The sequence below is a fragment of the Euprymna scolopes genome, chromosome 10 (genome assembly GCF_053919585.1).
Source record: "Euprymna scolopes isolate OS-2025 chromosome 10, ASM5391958v1, whole genome shotgun sequence".
In the NCBI taxonomy this organism is placed as follows: Eukaryota; Metazoa; Mollusca; class Cephalopoda; order Sepiida; family Sepiolidae; genus Euprymna; species Euprymna scolopes.
In genome coordinates, this window is record NC_136491.1 from 31433722 (window position 1) to 31449186 (window position 15465).

Genomic DNA, 15465 nt, shown 5'->3' on the forward strand with positions numbered 1-15465 from the left:
GCTTATCTGGCATCCAACCATTGTGCCGAACGTCGCTGGTTATCATAGAGGATTCACTTCTCATCATACGTCACAATCCGCTCAAGAAATGGGTTGTTTTTGTTGTGCAGGAGCGTAGAATACACCTCATAACGACAATTTTTTTTTTATTATCGTTCAATTCATGCGGCACCCATTTATCCAACTTTTTTGATTTCCCTATTTGCTTTAAATTGCGAATGAATAATGAGTGCTTGACCTCGAGTTCAACAGCAACTTTTCATGTGGTTTTGTGAGAATTGGCTTCAATTAAGTCTTTCAAATGTTCGTTATCAACTGTAGTCGGCCAGCCGTGACCATCTTTATCTTCAAGGCTTTTGTCACCATTGCAAAATTTCTTAAACCACCTTGTGTCACATGTTTGTTAGTGGTTCCTGGGCCAAATGCATCATTGATATCACAAGCTGTCTCGGCAGCTTGCTGGCCTAGTTTAAACTGGAACAATAAAATCATGCAGATTTTAATTTTGTCCATGCTGTCTGGAAGCCTGCAAAAAATGAATGAAGAGATTGAGAATGGTAACGAATAACACAATTTGATACAGCAAAAAACATGCTTTAAAATGATATATAACATGGCTATATATATATATATATATCAATGAATTAATTCAGAAATCATATATAAAGGTGAGAAAACGATATTGTTCTTACACCAACCTATTAAATTATAGTAACTTTATTGCCCTTGGCTGCAAATCTGAGCAGAAGGGAAAAAACATTTTTAGTCAGCCTCCTTAGATTGTAAGGCTCGTTAAGCTTCAAAGAATAATGTGATATTTCTTTAAAAAATTTTCTTATTTTGTTGTAGCTGGGGATGGGGCACCATACTGGATGTTAAAAATTAATCAGCTATCTCATACATTTCAACCAAAAGATCTTTTTTAGATTCTAACTGTCCTTTTAAGTGCAATTGCTTGTATCTCTCTTACACTTGGTTCACTGGGTATATTTGCCAGGTAGTTTTTAAAATTCTTCATAGGTTTGATTGCACTCCCATAATTACTATAGTGATGAAAATCTTCCTAAGATTCCCTTTTCTTTTCATGCCATACATAAGACTTTGGTATTTTGATACTAGTTTCTAGAATCACTGCAATATTGTTATATAAATGTAACATAATTATCATGTGTTTATTTGTAGAGCTATATCACCTGTGAATTAGAAGACAAAATGACTGTCCTCTGGTCCTTCTTGAAAAATCACCTGAAAAAGAAAATTGTTGTATTTCTGACAACTTGTAGTCAGGTAAGTTTGGAAAATTTATCTATATATTTATATAAAGTGAGGGTGTGTGTGCGTTTGTGTAAGGACACTTCTCAACCTATATACTCAACAAATTTTTTATCTACAAACTTGAAATTTGGTATAGAGGATATCTAGACATGGGGAAAACTTTTTTATCCATTTTCATCCAAAAAAAAGATTTACTAAGAGGTGAAAATTTAAAAGTTTGTACATGGAAGTCATCGGAATATTTTATGTTTACTGTTTCATAAATGCGCATGCATGAATAGTGTACATTACAGATTACTTATGTTAAGAATAAGTAGTTTCAAAACACCTCTTTAAAGATTGTGTCACGCTGGTCTAATGGTTATCATACTTGACTGACTGTCTTTAGGATTTGGTTTTTCTCTCAGCTTGAGTATTTTTTTTTTTTTTACTTACAAGAACTGTTTAAAAAACAAACATAATACTCGAATATACATGTCTTAGTTTCATTCCTTTTTTTACTTCCTTTTTCTAAAGAAATTTAATGTTGATTGAGATTGTCGGACTGACTTCCTCATCTTGGTTGTTCTTGTCACAACGTTTCGGCCTCCGGCCTTCGTCATGTGTTTTGTATTACGAAGGCCGGAGGGAAAAATGGCCGAAACATTGTGACAAAAACAACCAAGATGAGGAAGTCAGTCCGACGATCTCAATCAATGAAAACACCTCATCTCAAAAATACAGACAATTAAATTTAATGTTATGTTTAATACTTGGGCAACGTCAGGCACATTTGCTAGTATATCTATAAAAGTGAGTATATCTATAAAAAATGAGAATGCGTGTGAAGACACTTCTCAACCTATATATTCAACAAATTTTTGATCTACAGACTGAAATTTGGTATATAGAGTTTTCAGACATGTAGAAAACTTTTTCACCTGGAAAAAAAGGTTTACTACAAGGTCAAAATTGAAAAATTGGTAGTTGGGAGTAATCGAATTTTTAATTTTTTGTCAACTGTATAACGACTGCACATGTGTGAATTGATCACATGACAGATTCCTTGTGTTAAGAATAAGTAGGTTTGGAAACAGTTTTTAAAAACTGTGTCAAGCTGGCTTAATGGTTATCGTATTTGACTCACTGTCTTTAGGTTTTGGTTTCGATCTCAGCAAGAGTATTTTTTCTTTTACATATAAAAAGTGAATTGATTAGAAAAACCATAATACTCGCATATCTGTCTCAGTTTCTGTATGAAGTAAAATATAATATTTATGCATATTTTACGACCGGGCAACACCAAGCAGCCTGCTAGTATTTTATAAATATATATATATATATATATATATATATATATATATATATATATATATATATATCATAGTTACATACTTTAAAGATAATGTGACCTTTTGGATCACCCATTGAGTATGGATTAGATTGTTTTTAAATCAGGGAATATATATATATAAAAAGAATATTCAATCACAAAAAACTAAATTCACTTTCCCATATGTTTGCCTCAACTGAGTTATCTGCAGTGGCCATTTTGAACTCTGTACATAACCGGAGCTGAAGTGAGTAAAGACCCAATACTTCTGCATTTTTTTTCTTTATACTCTGCTTATGATCTGAGCATTTATGGGAGTTTGAAATCAAATCCATTAGATAGTGATTTCAATATCAGTAACCTCCCAGCTGATGTAGTATTTATTGAAACTCACACTGCAGACAAGAGTACACATGAGAATGAAATCTGCACCATCCCTCTACAAAGAAATAGCCAATGAAGGCAGGCACCCCACCTCTGCCTTGTTTGTGATTATGAGATTAGGGGGAAATGTAGGAAAAAAATGTAGTGAGGGTAAAAATGATTTACCTGTGTTTTGTGAAGTTTTGTTGCTTAATAATAGAAAAGGTACTTGTACAGTTTAATCAAGACATTAAAAAATGAAAATATAAAAAAAAGTTTAAATTGTACGTAGCCGTTATGGAATGAAGTTCTCTGAAACAAAATTTTAATTAATTTCATCAAGTAGTTTTTGTTTTACAGCGAAAAAACAATTTGTTATGATACCGAACAAAAGGTTAAATATTTAGGAAGAAAAGCTAGTGTTAAAGATGGGGGGGGGGGGAGTTTCGGCGCGTTAACTGGAGTTATCTCCCCGTGGCGTTTCTAAAATCCAAACAAAAATTTTAAAAATCCAATATATCTGCCTTCAATGTTTTGTCATAAAAACGTGTTTTTCCGCTGTAAAAAAAAAAAACTGTTCGATCAAATTAGGTGAAATCTTCAGTTCAAAACGGATACGTACAATATAACCTTTTTTCGATATTTTCATTTTTTAATGTCTTGATTAAACTGTACAAGAACCATAGAAAAAGACAAAATGGCAATGCGCAACTGGTTTTATGCTCAACGGTTACATGAAATAATGCAAATTATTGGTGTTTGTATGTAAATTAGATGATCTGTGGCTGGATAAAAGCAAGTCGTTTGAAGAATGGAACAATTTGTTTGAAAAAGGTGAGTCGTACATATGTACCATATTGACACGTAACAGATTATTTACTTGAGTCAACACAAAAAAAAGGCTACAAGAAAACTGCAATTGTGCATTGCTGAAGAAAATATGTAATCACAGTTAAGATCCCCCCCCCCCCGATTAAAAAAAATTCAAATTTGCTCTAATTTTGAGAATGGGAATAGTTTTGTACAATTCAACTCGACTTATATCTAGTAAAGTAGTTAAACCTGAGAATTTCATCCTGTTTTTTTTTTTATAATTGAGATCTTTTATATCAGTCGATTATATTTGATATCTGCATTTTTTTTTTTTTTCTTTTTCTCCTAGGTGCGTTACATATTCAAAGCTTTGTGTCACATGCGACCTGGTATTTCACTTCACGCACTTTATGGCAAGATGAAGCAGCACAAACGCATGGAAGTCTTTCAGCAATTCTGTTTCAAACAGAGTGCAGTCCTTTTTGCCACGGACATTGCCTCCAGAGGACTTGGTAAGTTTAGTTATACAACTAGAACTCAAATTCTACTGGATCTATTGCGAGCCTTTATGTATTGTTATATCTGGAAACTGTTTGTACCCCCACCCCCACACACTCTATCCTACATCGGGTAAAATTTTATCATTCAAAATGGCTGATTGACTAGGATAAAATCCTTATTTTTCTCTGAGGAACTAGGTTTTATATACGGTGCATGTAAAAGGGTCTTATGTATTTTTCTTCAAGGGTTCTTCTACAAGTGATCCTTGGTCTCCTGATGAATTGTATAAATGAAAGACCCTGATAATTGCATGCTTATTCCCAGTTGTTTGTTTGTGTGCGAAACAGTTGTTGGGAATTTAACTTACAATTGTTTATTTATATATATATATATATATATAAAGCTGAATGTCTGTGTGTGTGTCTGGTCACGAATAGGCTTCTATATGGTTGACTATTTTAAAAAACTGATTACATATAATGATAGATGTATCGAGACACAGGAATGGGTATGTTTGATCTGGCAGAACGGTGGTTCATTAAAATTGTGGGGTCTGCATTCCCACCTGGTTCACAAAGTATGGAAATAAAAAATTAAAAAAAAACGTTTACAAGTGTTTTTGATATAGATGTACATAATAATACTTTGATAAGTATGTTTTAACTTGAATAGGGATGGTATAATAAAATTGCGGGATTCGCTTTCGCGCCTGGCCTCCATAGAATGGAAATAGGCACAAACTTTAATAAAGACTTTTCATATCTATCTGCATAAGTATACTTTGATAATTATGTTTCAGTTTGAAGAAATATGGTATAATAAAATTATGGGGTGTTTGTTCGCGCCTGACCACCATAGAATGTAAATATGTCACAAAGTTTAACAAGGTTTTTTAATATAGATCCACAGAATATTGTGATAAGTGTTTCAGTGTGAACAGGTATGGTATAATAAATTATGGGGTTTATCTATTTTATTTTTACTTTCATCATATTTTGCTTTGGTTTTGATACCCCCAAATTCGAAGCTATCTCTTTACAACCCTTCCTTTTCATAACCTATCATACTTTCATAAATCAGAGCCCATTTTCTGTAGGCTGTTTTTGAACCCAGTCAACGACGGGTACTTTTGCTAGTATATATATATTTTTGTTTTTGTTTCATTTTACTTAACTGGGGGTAACACTCAATCTCTGTACGAGATGCAGAGATATTTGAACGTTCCATAAAAGTTCTCCATCTTTCAAACACTGAAAGAAGTTGAGAACATAATTTTCTTCTCCCTATTTGATCACCTGAATCTGTTGAAGTGTATCTTCTCTTGTGGTCTCTTGGTCTTACTGGATTCCAGGACGAGAATTCATCTAGTCTGGTGGAGTATCCAGCTTTGTGCTGTTACTTGAGGTAACATTACTTCAAGAAGGTACACATTTAGTCAGGGTTTATTTTTAAGGAAAAGAAATAATCAGAGTGATTAATTACTTGTGTGAGAGCCTATATATTTTTATTCCAATCAACACTGAATCAGGCGGAGTTTGATTGTGTGTCACGCCATCAAATCATTGGTTGAAGAATGGTTACATTTGGTATCTTTAATTCTGAAAGCTTATTTTCAGTGCCTTCATTAAACTGAAAACTTCGATGGAAGCTCAAAGTAACATATACTGTCCGTGGAAAAAATAAAATATATATCTTTATTATTTTAATTCATATGTAACCCGATGATTGTCTTCATGATCGCACTATGATAAAGCAACACAAGTACTTGATGTAAATCAGTTAAGCTCTGTGTGTGCACGCGTGTACGTGCGCGCGATACCGTCACGTAATGTAGAAATAGGAATGCTTTCTGGTCGCGTCAGTCCCAAACAATTTTTTAAAAATTTTGTTTTGTTTTATATATAACAAATATAATAAATATAGCTCTTCAGTTTGTAATTAAGTCTTTTAATTTCCATTGTTTTTTCCTATTATGTAAAGCTTTTACAACAGAAAAATACTCAGAATCTCTCCTCCATTAAAAAAACAAAAATAAAGAAAAATCTATATGATGTATGTACCTGTGATAAAATGAAAATATCATATTCTAAAAATCACGTAAATTGATCAAGTAGTTTTTATAAAGAAAATCATTTTTAAGCAATTAATGGGAATTCATAGGCACTACAACATATATCTTGCAAGTTTGAATTATTGAGTTATCTCCCTTGTTTTGTTTTTTTTCAAATTGCCGGACAAGTTACTTCTGTTACTCATAAAATTTGATTTTCTTATCTAAAAATAAAACCTCGTTTTTTAATATTGGAAGAATTCTGGATAACAACCAAAAATGTAGAAAGGGTAGAAGGTACTTATATATAATGTGCATATTTTCATATCCATTCATATATATAAAAGGCAAATGTGTGCATGTGTTTGTATGTCTGCCAAAAGTTTTGATTGAAAAAATTGGTATTGTTTGAAAGATCGGACTCTCGGATGACAAATATCCAAAAATTGGCCAAAACATTAATTGGACTGTTCTTTGCAAGGAAGGATCAGTTTTTGCATCAACATTTTTGCAAAGTCATCATACTCCTTGCAATGACTAAGCTGATTTTAAATGGCCGTGACGTCGTAAGTCGCAGGGGGCATGGCAACTAAACCGTTGGCTTTTTTTTTACACTTCCATTTTCTCTTAGCGTTACAGATTCAAGCTTTTTAGCGTTCACACAGGGGTTGGTTGATTTATTTGTTTTTTTTTTGTGCTCCCACAGAGATTGGTTAATTTTTTTTTTTTTTTTTGTGATCACACGGGGTTGGTTATTATTATTTTTTTTTTTGTTTCTCGTTCAATTGAAACATTTTATTTTTAAGGGCTTGATTGGTCAATACCCTTACCATAAAACCGCTCCAAATCCGGGCAATGCCAGGTACCCCTGCTAGTCTATTGAGAAAAGCATGAGATGTTGTTTTCTTTTTTGACATTGGATTTTTTTAAAGATTTAAATATGAAACAAATATTTTTCTTTGAATTTTTGTTTTCTGTTATGCTTTGCAGATATCCCGGAAGTGAATTGGGTGATACAACTTGACTGTCCTGAAGATGCCAACACTTATATTCACAGAGTAGGGCGTACGGCACGGTAAAGTAGACATATTTTTCAAAGACCTTTTTTTTTCCAAAATTTCCAAGATATGTTTTTGAATAAAAATTCATTTTACTTTATTTTGAATCTTGTTGCACTTAGTGACACCAAATAGTTGGCAAATTACATTTTTGCATTTCATATTTGACAATTAAATGATCTCATTATATAAAAAAAAACGTATGTATTTTACAGGGTTTGTAGAGACTTGAAAAGTTCTTGAATTTTGACTTTTGCCTTGGAAAGGCCTTACTTCTATTATCTTGAAAAATCCTTGAAAATATAGAAAATGTCTTGAAAATTGTAACCTTTATGTCCAGTAAAAATTTGTGTCGAAATATTAAAATACTATTGAATTATCTTTTAAGTATTAATAAAAAATACCATTAAAATATTTTTTAAATATTGAAAATAAAATCGAAATACAGTGTTCTGAAATTGCACGGTAGTATTGTAGATACAAGAGATACGTCCCTTTATCGCAAAACTACCTAAAGTGGTTTTGTGATAAAGGGACGTGACTCCATTTTTTTGGCCCAGCTTACCTAGTTTTCAATTATCACTAAATTTTTTTTCTTACTTTTTTTTTTGGGGGGGGGGTCAAACCTCTCTCTGTTTTTGCTTTCATTTATAATTTAATTTTTTGGAGGAGGGGGCAACAAGGGGTGGGGGGTGGCAGCCACCATAAATAAAAATGATCCCTACCTCCTCTAAAAAAAAAACTTTCCTTGCGCAGACGGGACTCTTCAGTGGTGAATTCCTCCTCTCTCCCCCACTCCCCAAAAAAGTTTGTGATAATTGAAAATGAGGTCAGCCAGGCCGAAAAAAATGGTCAAGCCGACAACCATCTTGGGTTGGAAATTGAAAAGCCGTAAAGAGAGTTAATATTTAAGATGAAATAAAAAGCATCTAAAACTACTTAAAAAAAAAATGATGCCGGTAGGTTGCAAAATAATCTTTATTAGCCAAGGTAACATTTATTTTTTATATGAATGTATTTGATTTTTTTCCATTTTTTTCAAATTGCTGTGGATTGTAAAACAAGCCCCAAATTTTGTTTTGAAAACTTGAATTTTGTCTGGAGAAGGCCTTAAAAACCCTTGAAAATGGACATTGAAAATTTGTACGAACCCTATTTTAAGTTTTAAAAAAAATGCAATAAATTATATGTAATATAGAATAACAAATAAAAGTACACCGTACTTGGCCTTCGGGACAAGATCATAGTGTAATATCTGTTCTTTAGATGCTGCACTTCAATTTCTTGTTTTCTGTCAGTGGAGGAGAAATCCTTCACGATTGAGACCATTTTTATTTTTGTTCCCTTTCTCCACGTTAAAAATCGACCCTGGTGTCTAACTTGAATTTTGTCTGGAGAAGGCCTTTAAAAATCTTGAAAATGGACATTGAAAATTTGTATGAACCCTATTTTAAGTTTAAAAAAATGCAATAAATTATATATAATATAGAACAACAATAACAAATAAAAATTGGCTAGTCAGAATCAAAGTTTGATATGTCGATTTAATTTTTTTTTTTTTTATGGAAATTGTTCCAGACAAGGCATGAAGCTATTTGATGTAAGGAGCTAAAAGGAATACAACTTCAAGGTCCAAAACTAGCCAATGAAAAATGTTACATGTTTAGATAAATTTTGATCCAGTAACAGCAATTTTTTTCTCTTTGTTAGGAACATCTCTCATTTAACTCGCCAAAACAGTTTATGAGTTGAATTTGGAATCAAATGGTGTTTAATTCAGTTTATGTAAAAAAAATCCAAATAAACAAATATATCCTGAAATAATAAAACCAAAAATAATTTAATTCTTATAAAAACATGTAAACATAATTGAAGACGATAAATTATTTGAAACAAATACAATATTACTTTTTATCATCATAATATAGATTTAATACAGTGTTCATTAAAAGAAACAACAACAAACAAACAAAAAATTAATTGTTATCCTAAGGATTTCAGAAGTACTTATCGACTCAGTGCCGAATATTGATGAAGAATCCCGTGTCAGTCTCTGAAATCGCTGAAACAGTTCATTAGTCGAATATGAAAAGGCAAACGACACTAAGTCTGTGAAGGATTGGATTAAGCTTATGTTTTTTTTTTTTTTTTTTTTTTTTTTTTAATGATTTAGGAAAAAAAGAAGGTAGCTCTCAAATCGTAAATTGCTTCAGTCATTTCCGGAACTGACTCGTTAAATACTGAAATCCTGATGCAAGTATCAAGAATAGTAAAAAGTAGTGAATCTTATTATAAATTTTTGTACTGTGTCTGTTTGTCTGTGTGTGACGCGGTTTATCTCAGCCTACAGGCAACCCACCCTGGCAAGTAAGATACCGAAATGAAGCTTATGACCTAGCGGATGTTTAAGTGATATTTATATCCATGTTTGGTGTATGGAAATGCAAAAAAAAAAAATGCAAGAAATGCAAAAAAATAACGATTTACTAAACAACGTTTTATTTATTGGATAATTTTCTGTTATTCACCGGAAGTTATTATCTCCCTTAGTAAGTTTGATTTACTGTCTGTGTGTGTGACGTGATTTATCTCAGCCTACAGGCAAGTAAGGTACCGAAATGAAGCTTATGCCCCAGCGGATGTTTTAGTGATATTTATATCCATGTTTGGTGTATGGAAATGCAACGTTTTATTTACTGGATATTTTTCCCGTACAAGGACCCAAGTTTGCCCAGCTGGGCAAACTTGGGTTTTTGTTATTTTAATTTGCCGTGATCTAATTCTTTTAGTAAAAATCTCTCCTTAAAAGAAAAAATAACCATGTTAACAACAAAACATATATATATATATATATATATATATATATTATATGTTTTATTTTTTAAAGGGAATTAGACCTGGAGTCTAAAGAGCAGAGTTTATTTTAATGTACTAGTAAATGTATTAATACTTTTAAAAGAAAACAGTGCTCATTGTAATGGAGATATATAATAAGCTCAATAGGTAATAGATATCCTAGAGCTATATTTATATTGAGTAAAATGATATATAATAAGCTCAATAGGTATAGATATCCTAATTTTCAGACAAAATAATGGAACGTAAGAGTTATGAGGTTGCTGAAAGCAAACACAGGGTCCACTTTCTACTCTCCTCAAATGCTAATAGGATCCAACTTTTAAAATCCCATCAGATAGCTTTATATGCTAGATTTTATTTTGTTATTTTTGCAGATATAAGAAAAATGGAGAATCTTTGCTCTTCTTGTTACCATCTGAAGAGGCCGGAATGTTGGGTGAATTACAAAAAAAGAAAATACCCATCAAACGTATACAGTAAGTACAGTTCTATTATATACCAGTGGACGCCTTTTGTCTAAAATTGTATTTTTCTCAGGATTTGCACTCATCTATATATCTATTACAATAGAAAAATGTGAGCATGAAACGTAATATTGTTAAGCAAGAGGGGACCAGAGATTGGAGCTCAGATAAGCACTTGCCATAACATGTTCAGCTACAAGATATGTTCAGTAAATGAAAATTTAAACATTGTTAAAAATAGCAGAATTCTCTGCTTGATTAATGTTAAGCTTAAACATGGAAACTTAAAGAACTAGTTATTAAAACTGGAAAAGAAAAGGACAAGATATTTTAGTAAAAAAATATATTAAATTAATAATTTAAAATACTGCTGCATTAAGAATTGATTATGTGACCTTACAGCGTGGTCTTACACGTCCTTGACCTTCTGATTGCGGCCCAGCTATGATCTGCACCCTGGTCGGTACAGTTATGATATGTCGACTGGGCAACCAGGTCTGCAAACCGTTAGTACGTCGCGTCACCCAGTGAGTTCTTCGTTAAGGCGTTGGGGATTCTTCTCGGATGCTCGGTCCTCAAGGCCTGTTCTCCGTGGATCGTCTAGTTATTCTGGGTGTTTGTTGACGGATACGGTGTCACAAATGGCAAATAAAGAATGTACATATATAGGGATCAACGCACATCAGCAACAAAACTCCAGAGGTTGGTTAATATAATATATATTTCGGAAATTCATAAAAGAAGTATTTACAGCATATACATATAGTTGACAATTAATTCAAGCAAGCAGTTAGTTCTACAACTGAGCTTCTGTTGTTGAAATACCTGGTTGGTATTGCGGACTTTGCGTAATTCTCATTAAGTGATCGACATGTTATAAGCGTTGAGTTATCAGGCAACAAGTGAGGGGGAGAGAGAGGAGAGGTGATTCTGCCGAGACTTTGATTCCGGACTCTCTCTTCTCTTCTGTTCTGTTCTCTTCCGTTCTTCACTGACTTAATCTCTAATTTTTCATTTCTTTTATAATACAATTATGGAATGATGACGACACCCATGTTCGTCATCAACCAATGAAATTGCTTGATTATAATTCGACGGGGCCTTTTCTCATTGGTTGATTATACTTCGACAGGGCCCTTTTTCATTGGTCCATTTCCAAAATTGGATTGACTCCTCCCTTAATTAACGCCCAACTTACACGTTGTATTAATTAACTCCTCCCTGGCTTACTAATGGAATTTCCCCATATCCAGGAAAATTATTTTTCCTTTAACTTAAAGCAAATCACGCGATTTTATTTGTTTTAAAATTATCTATTGATCTGACTTTTCGCTTTGATAATTCAAAGGAATTTTAGTTTATCTTTGAATTAAGTTCTGGTTGTCGGCCATTTTATTATATCAGACATTTTGTTTACGTCAAAAGACCAAGAATGCATTTGTCGCTTTGAACTTATCGGACAACACATTTTCCCATCCGAGCAAAAATATTTCATAACTTACATTTTCGGTCGACCTGATTCACCAAATGACAATTCTCGATACGTTATTTTATTGTTTTGAATTTTCGGACAATTCATTTTTCTTCCTATTCTTTGTTCTAAACATAATGCCGAGTCACTGCGTGTGTTTCTCTTAGATCAAAAACAACCCGACTTTTCAACTTGTCAAATTCACAAGTCAACTTTGGCTCATAGTTTTGCCAATTGCGGGTGTGAAATCCCCACCCCTCTGGCTCCTGTACCACTATGATTCCGGTCATCGTAGATCAAACGCCTGTGTATTTTGGCTAACATATTTTATGCATTCTTTTTCGCTTTTGAAGTCCAGAATGTGATTTATCCTCTCGCTACAAAGGCACTCTTGCCGCCGCCATTTCAACAACAGACTTAGCTCAGAATTTATTCACAAATAAAAATTAATAATAATTTTTATTACTTCAACCCGATCATTGTCCGGGAACAAAAAATTACTTTTAACCAAAATAAACGTCACATCAACCCTACAGGTCTGATGTGGCCTCTCTTTAGTGTTACAATTAGCTAATTTTATAAATTGAATTTAAAAAAAAAAAAATTCCTAATGCTGCAATATTTTATTACCTTTCATGTTTGCATTTTTCTATTTAATCCATAATTTTGTCCAGGCTTCCAATAAATTCACTTGTTCTTTGTTTAAGTTCAGTCTTATTTTTTTGCCCCCATAAACACATATGTAATAACAATGTATGGCACTCGTCTGCTTTTAATAACCCCCCCCCCAATTATCTTTCTTTGATGCTTTCATTAGTGAATTAGTAGCAACAGTAGTTGCTGAAGCGACGTGTTTGCTATGGAAACCAATCATAAAAAGCATCGCTCATCTCCTGACAGTTTTACGATTTTGAACATCAGAAAATTCACCATAGGTTTTGCTTTACTGAACAAAAATTGCATTTTTTGTTTTTTTTTCACAATATAGCTGAGAAGGTGGTCTATAAACTGTAATAATTGTTTGAAATTCGAGGGAGCGGTGAAGCTTTAAAGCTGTTCTAAATAACTAAAACTGCCACTTTCATGCTTTTATTAGTTAATTAGTAGCAACAGTAGTCGCTGAAGTGACATGGTTGCTATGGAAACCAGTCATAAAAAGCGTCGCTCACCTCTTTACATATTTTTATGATTTTGAACCCCAAAAAATTAATCGTAACTTTTGTTTTACTGAACGAAAATTGAAATTATTTTTCTTCACAATATAGCTGAGCAGATGATCTATAAACTCTAATAATTATTTGAAATTTGGTCGAAAAATAAGTGAGCAGTGAAACTTTAAAGCAGTTCTAAATGACCAAAACTGACACTTAACCATATATTCAAACACTACTGTGCTTGAATGATAAAAGTGAGAATGTGTGTGAGCACACTTCTTCAATCTATATACTCGACGACTCTTTGATCTACAAACTTAAAATTTTGTATATAGGGTAAGGGCTGCTAAGAGATCAAGATTTAAAATTTGGTACTTGGGAGGGGACCATCATATTTTTATCTATTTGCCAACTCTTTCACAAGTGCGCATGTGTGAATTGTTCACATGACAGCTTCGTTATGTTAAGAATAAGTAGGTTTGAAAACAATTTTTAAAGATTGTGGCAAACTGGCCTAATGGTTATCGTCCTTGACTCGCTGTTGATTAAATGTGTATCAGAATGTTGCATAATCTATTTTCTTATAATTTCAGAGTTAACCCGAAAATGTTGTGGGATATTCGACCTCGTCTGAAATCCCAGTGTGCGGCTGATATAACAATGAAGGAGAATGCTAAAAAGGTAAGCGTTGCATGACATATCTGTTCGCTGTTGTAGCGAGTTTCTTTCTGCCAGCTTCACGTTCTACTTTATCGAGAATTAGATCTCTGGTAAATAAATTCTTGTTTTTGTTTTTTTTTGTTTTTTTTTACATAGGAGTCACCACTTATCAAGGCTCGGAGGCCACTCGAGGATAAGAGTTATTGAGTGTACAGTAATCAATGAGATATCGTAGTAATCGTTAGTAATGAAGATTTGATAAAGTGTCTTACTTAAGGGGGCGGTTCATCAAGAATTTGTTTATGTTGGACTTGAAGACAACCAAGTTGTAGACAGCTGGGAAGCAGGCAAAAGGAAGTGAGTTCCACAGGCGTGCAGTTCTAAGAAAGAAGCTTTGTTCATGGAATCTACTTTTTGATTTAAGCACAGATAAAGAGTGGGGAAAATTATTGACTGGTTTCAGCTAGACGGGTGTTTTTCGTGAAAGATTGGCAAGAGGGGACCAGAGATTGGAGCTCAGATGAGCACTTGCCATAACATGTTCAGCTACAAGATATGTTCAGTAAATGAACATTTAAACATTATTAAAAATGGCAGAATTCTCTGCTTGATTATATCTTTTAAATAAAAATTTTTATTTTTATTTTTTTCATGATCTTGTGTGTGTGACATAGCACTAACCCTCTCTGGGTTCCTCCGAAAGAGGAAGTTTCATGGAAGTATGAAATTCACAAGTGATCCCCAATTGCATATATTAGGGGAGATGACGATGTTAGGTTTTGGCAACTCTTGCAGGAAGGTGTTGACGTCCTGCTACATACAGCGCCTGGAATTCCCAAATTGGTCACCCATTTTAGTAATGACTAGGTTCAATGTTGCTTAACATCAGTGATCTGATTGGAACTAGTGGGTCAACATGATTATGCTGTATTCTAATGTGTTTAAATCCCCAAAAACTGTTTTTTATACTTGGGAGTCCAAACTTACCAAAGCCCAAGGGCTACTCAAGGATAATGGTTAATGAATGTAAGGTTATAGTGAAGTAATCGTTTATGGTGTATGAGTGAATTGGGCAGAATTTGATTATTTACAGAGACAGCTTAACAAGAACTTGTTTACATTGGACTTGAAGACTACCATGGTGTATTCAACAATATATATATATTTCCCTCTTTTATATATGGCACAATCATGTTGTCATACCGATTCTTGCCAGATCACTGAAGTTAAGTGACGATGAGCCTGGCTAGTATCAGATGAGTGACTATTTGGGAAGCCTGTATGTGCGGCGGGGAGATGTAGAAATTTTCAGGTTGGTATCTGGGGACATGTTTAATTCATCATATACAAAATGCAAATATAGAAAAAACTTAATGACTTCGATATGAAAAGGGAATAAAAGAATAGAATAAAATGGTAAATAGTAATTAAAAGTAGGTATAACATATAAGGGTAGTATATATGTAGGTAATAGTAAAATTAAAT

At 33.2% G+C, this 15465-nt stretch overlaps 1 protein-coding gene across 1 annotated transcript in view; it reads left to right on the forward strand.

Moving 5' to 3' along the window:
* Window positions 1–15465, forward strand: part of LOC145285909 (putative ATP-dependent RNA helicase DDX10) — a 67497-nt gene that overhangs the window by 22530 nt on the left and 29502 nt on the right. The window contains exons 8-12 of the mRNA XM_080134388.1: window positions 1183–1287; window positions 4113–4275; window positions 7305–7389; window positions 10606–10707; window positions 13914–14001. Coding sequence (XP_079990514.1) covers window positions 1183–1287; window positions 4113–4275; window positions 7305–7389; window positions 10606–10707; window positions 13914–14001 — 543 coding nt within the window. The remainder of the gene's footprint in view (window positions 1–1182; window positions 1288–4112; window positions 4276–7304; window positions 7390–10605; window positions 10708–13913; window positions 14002–15465) is intronic.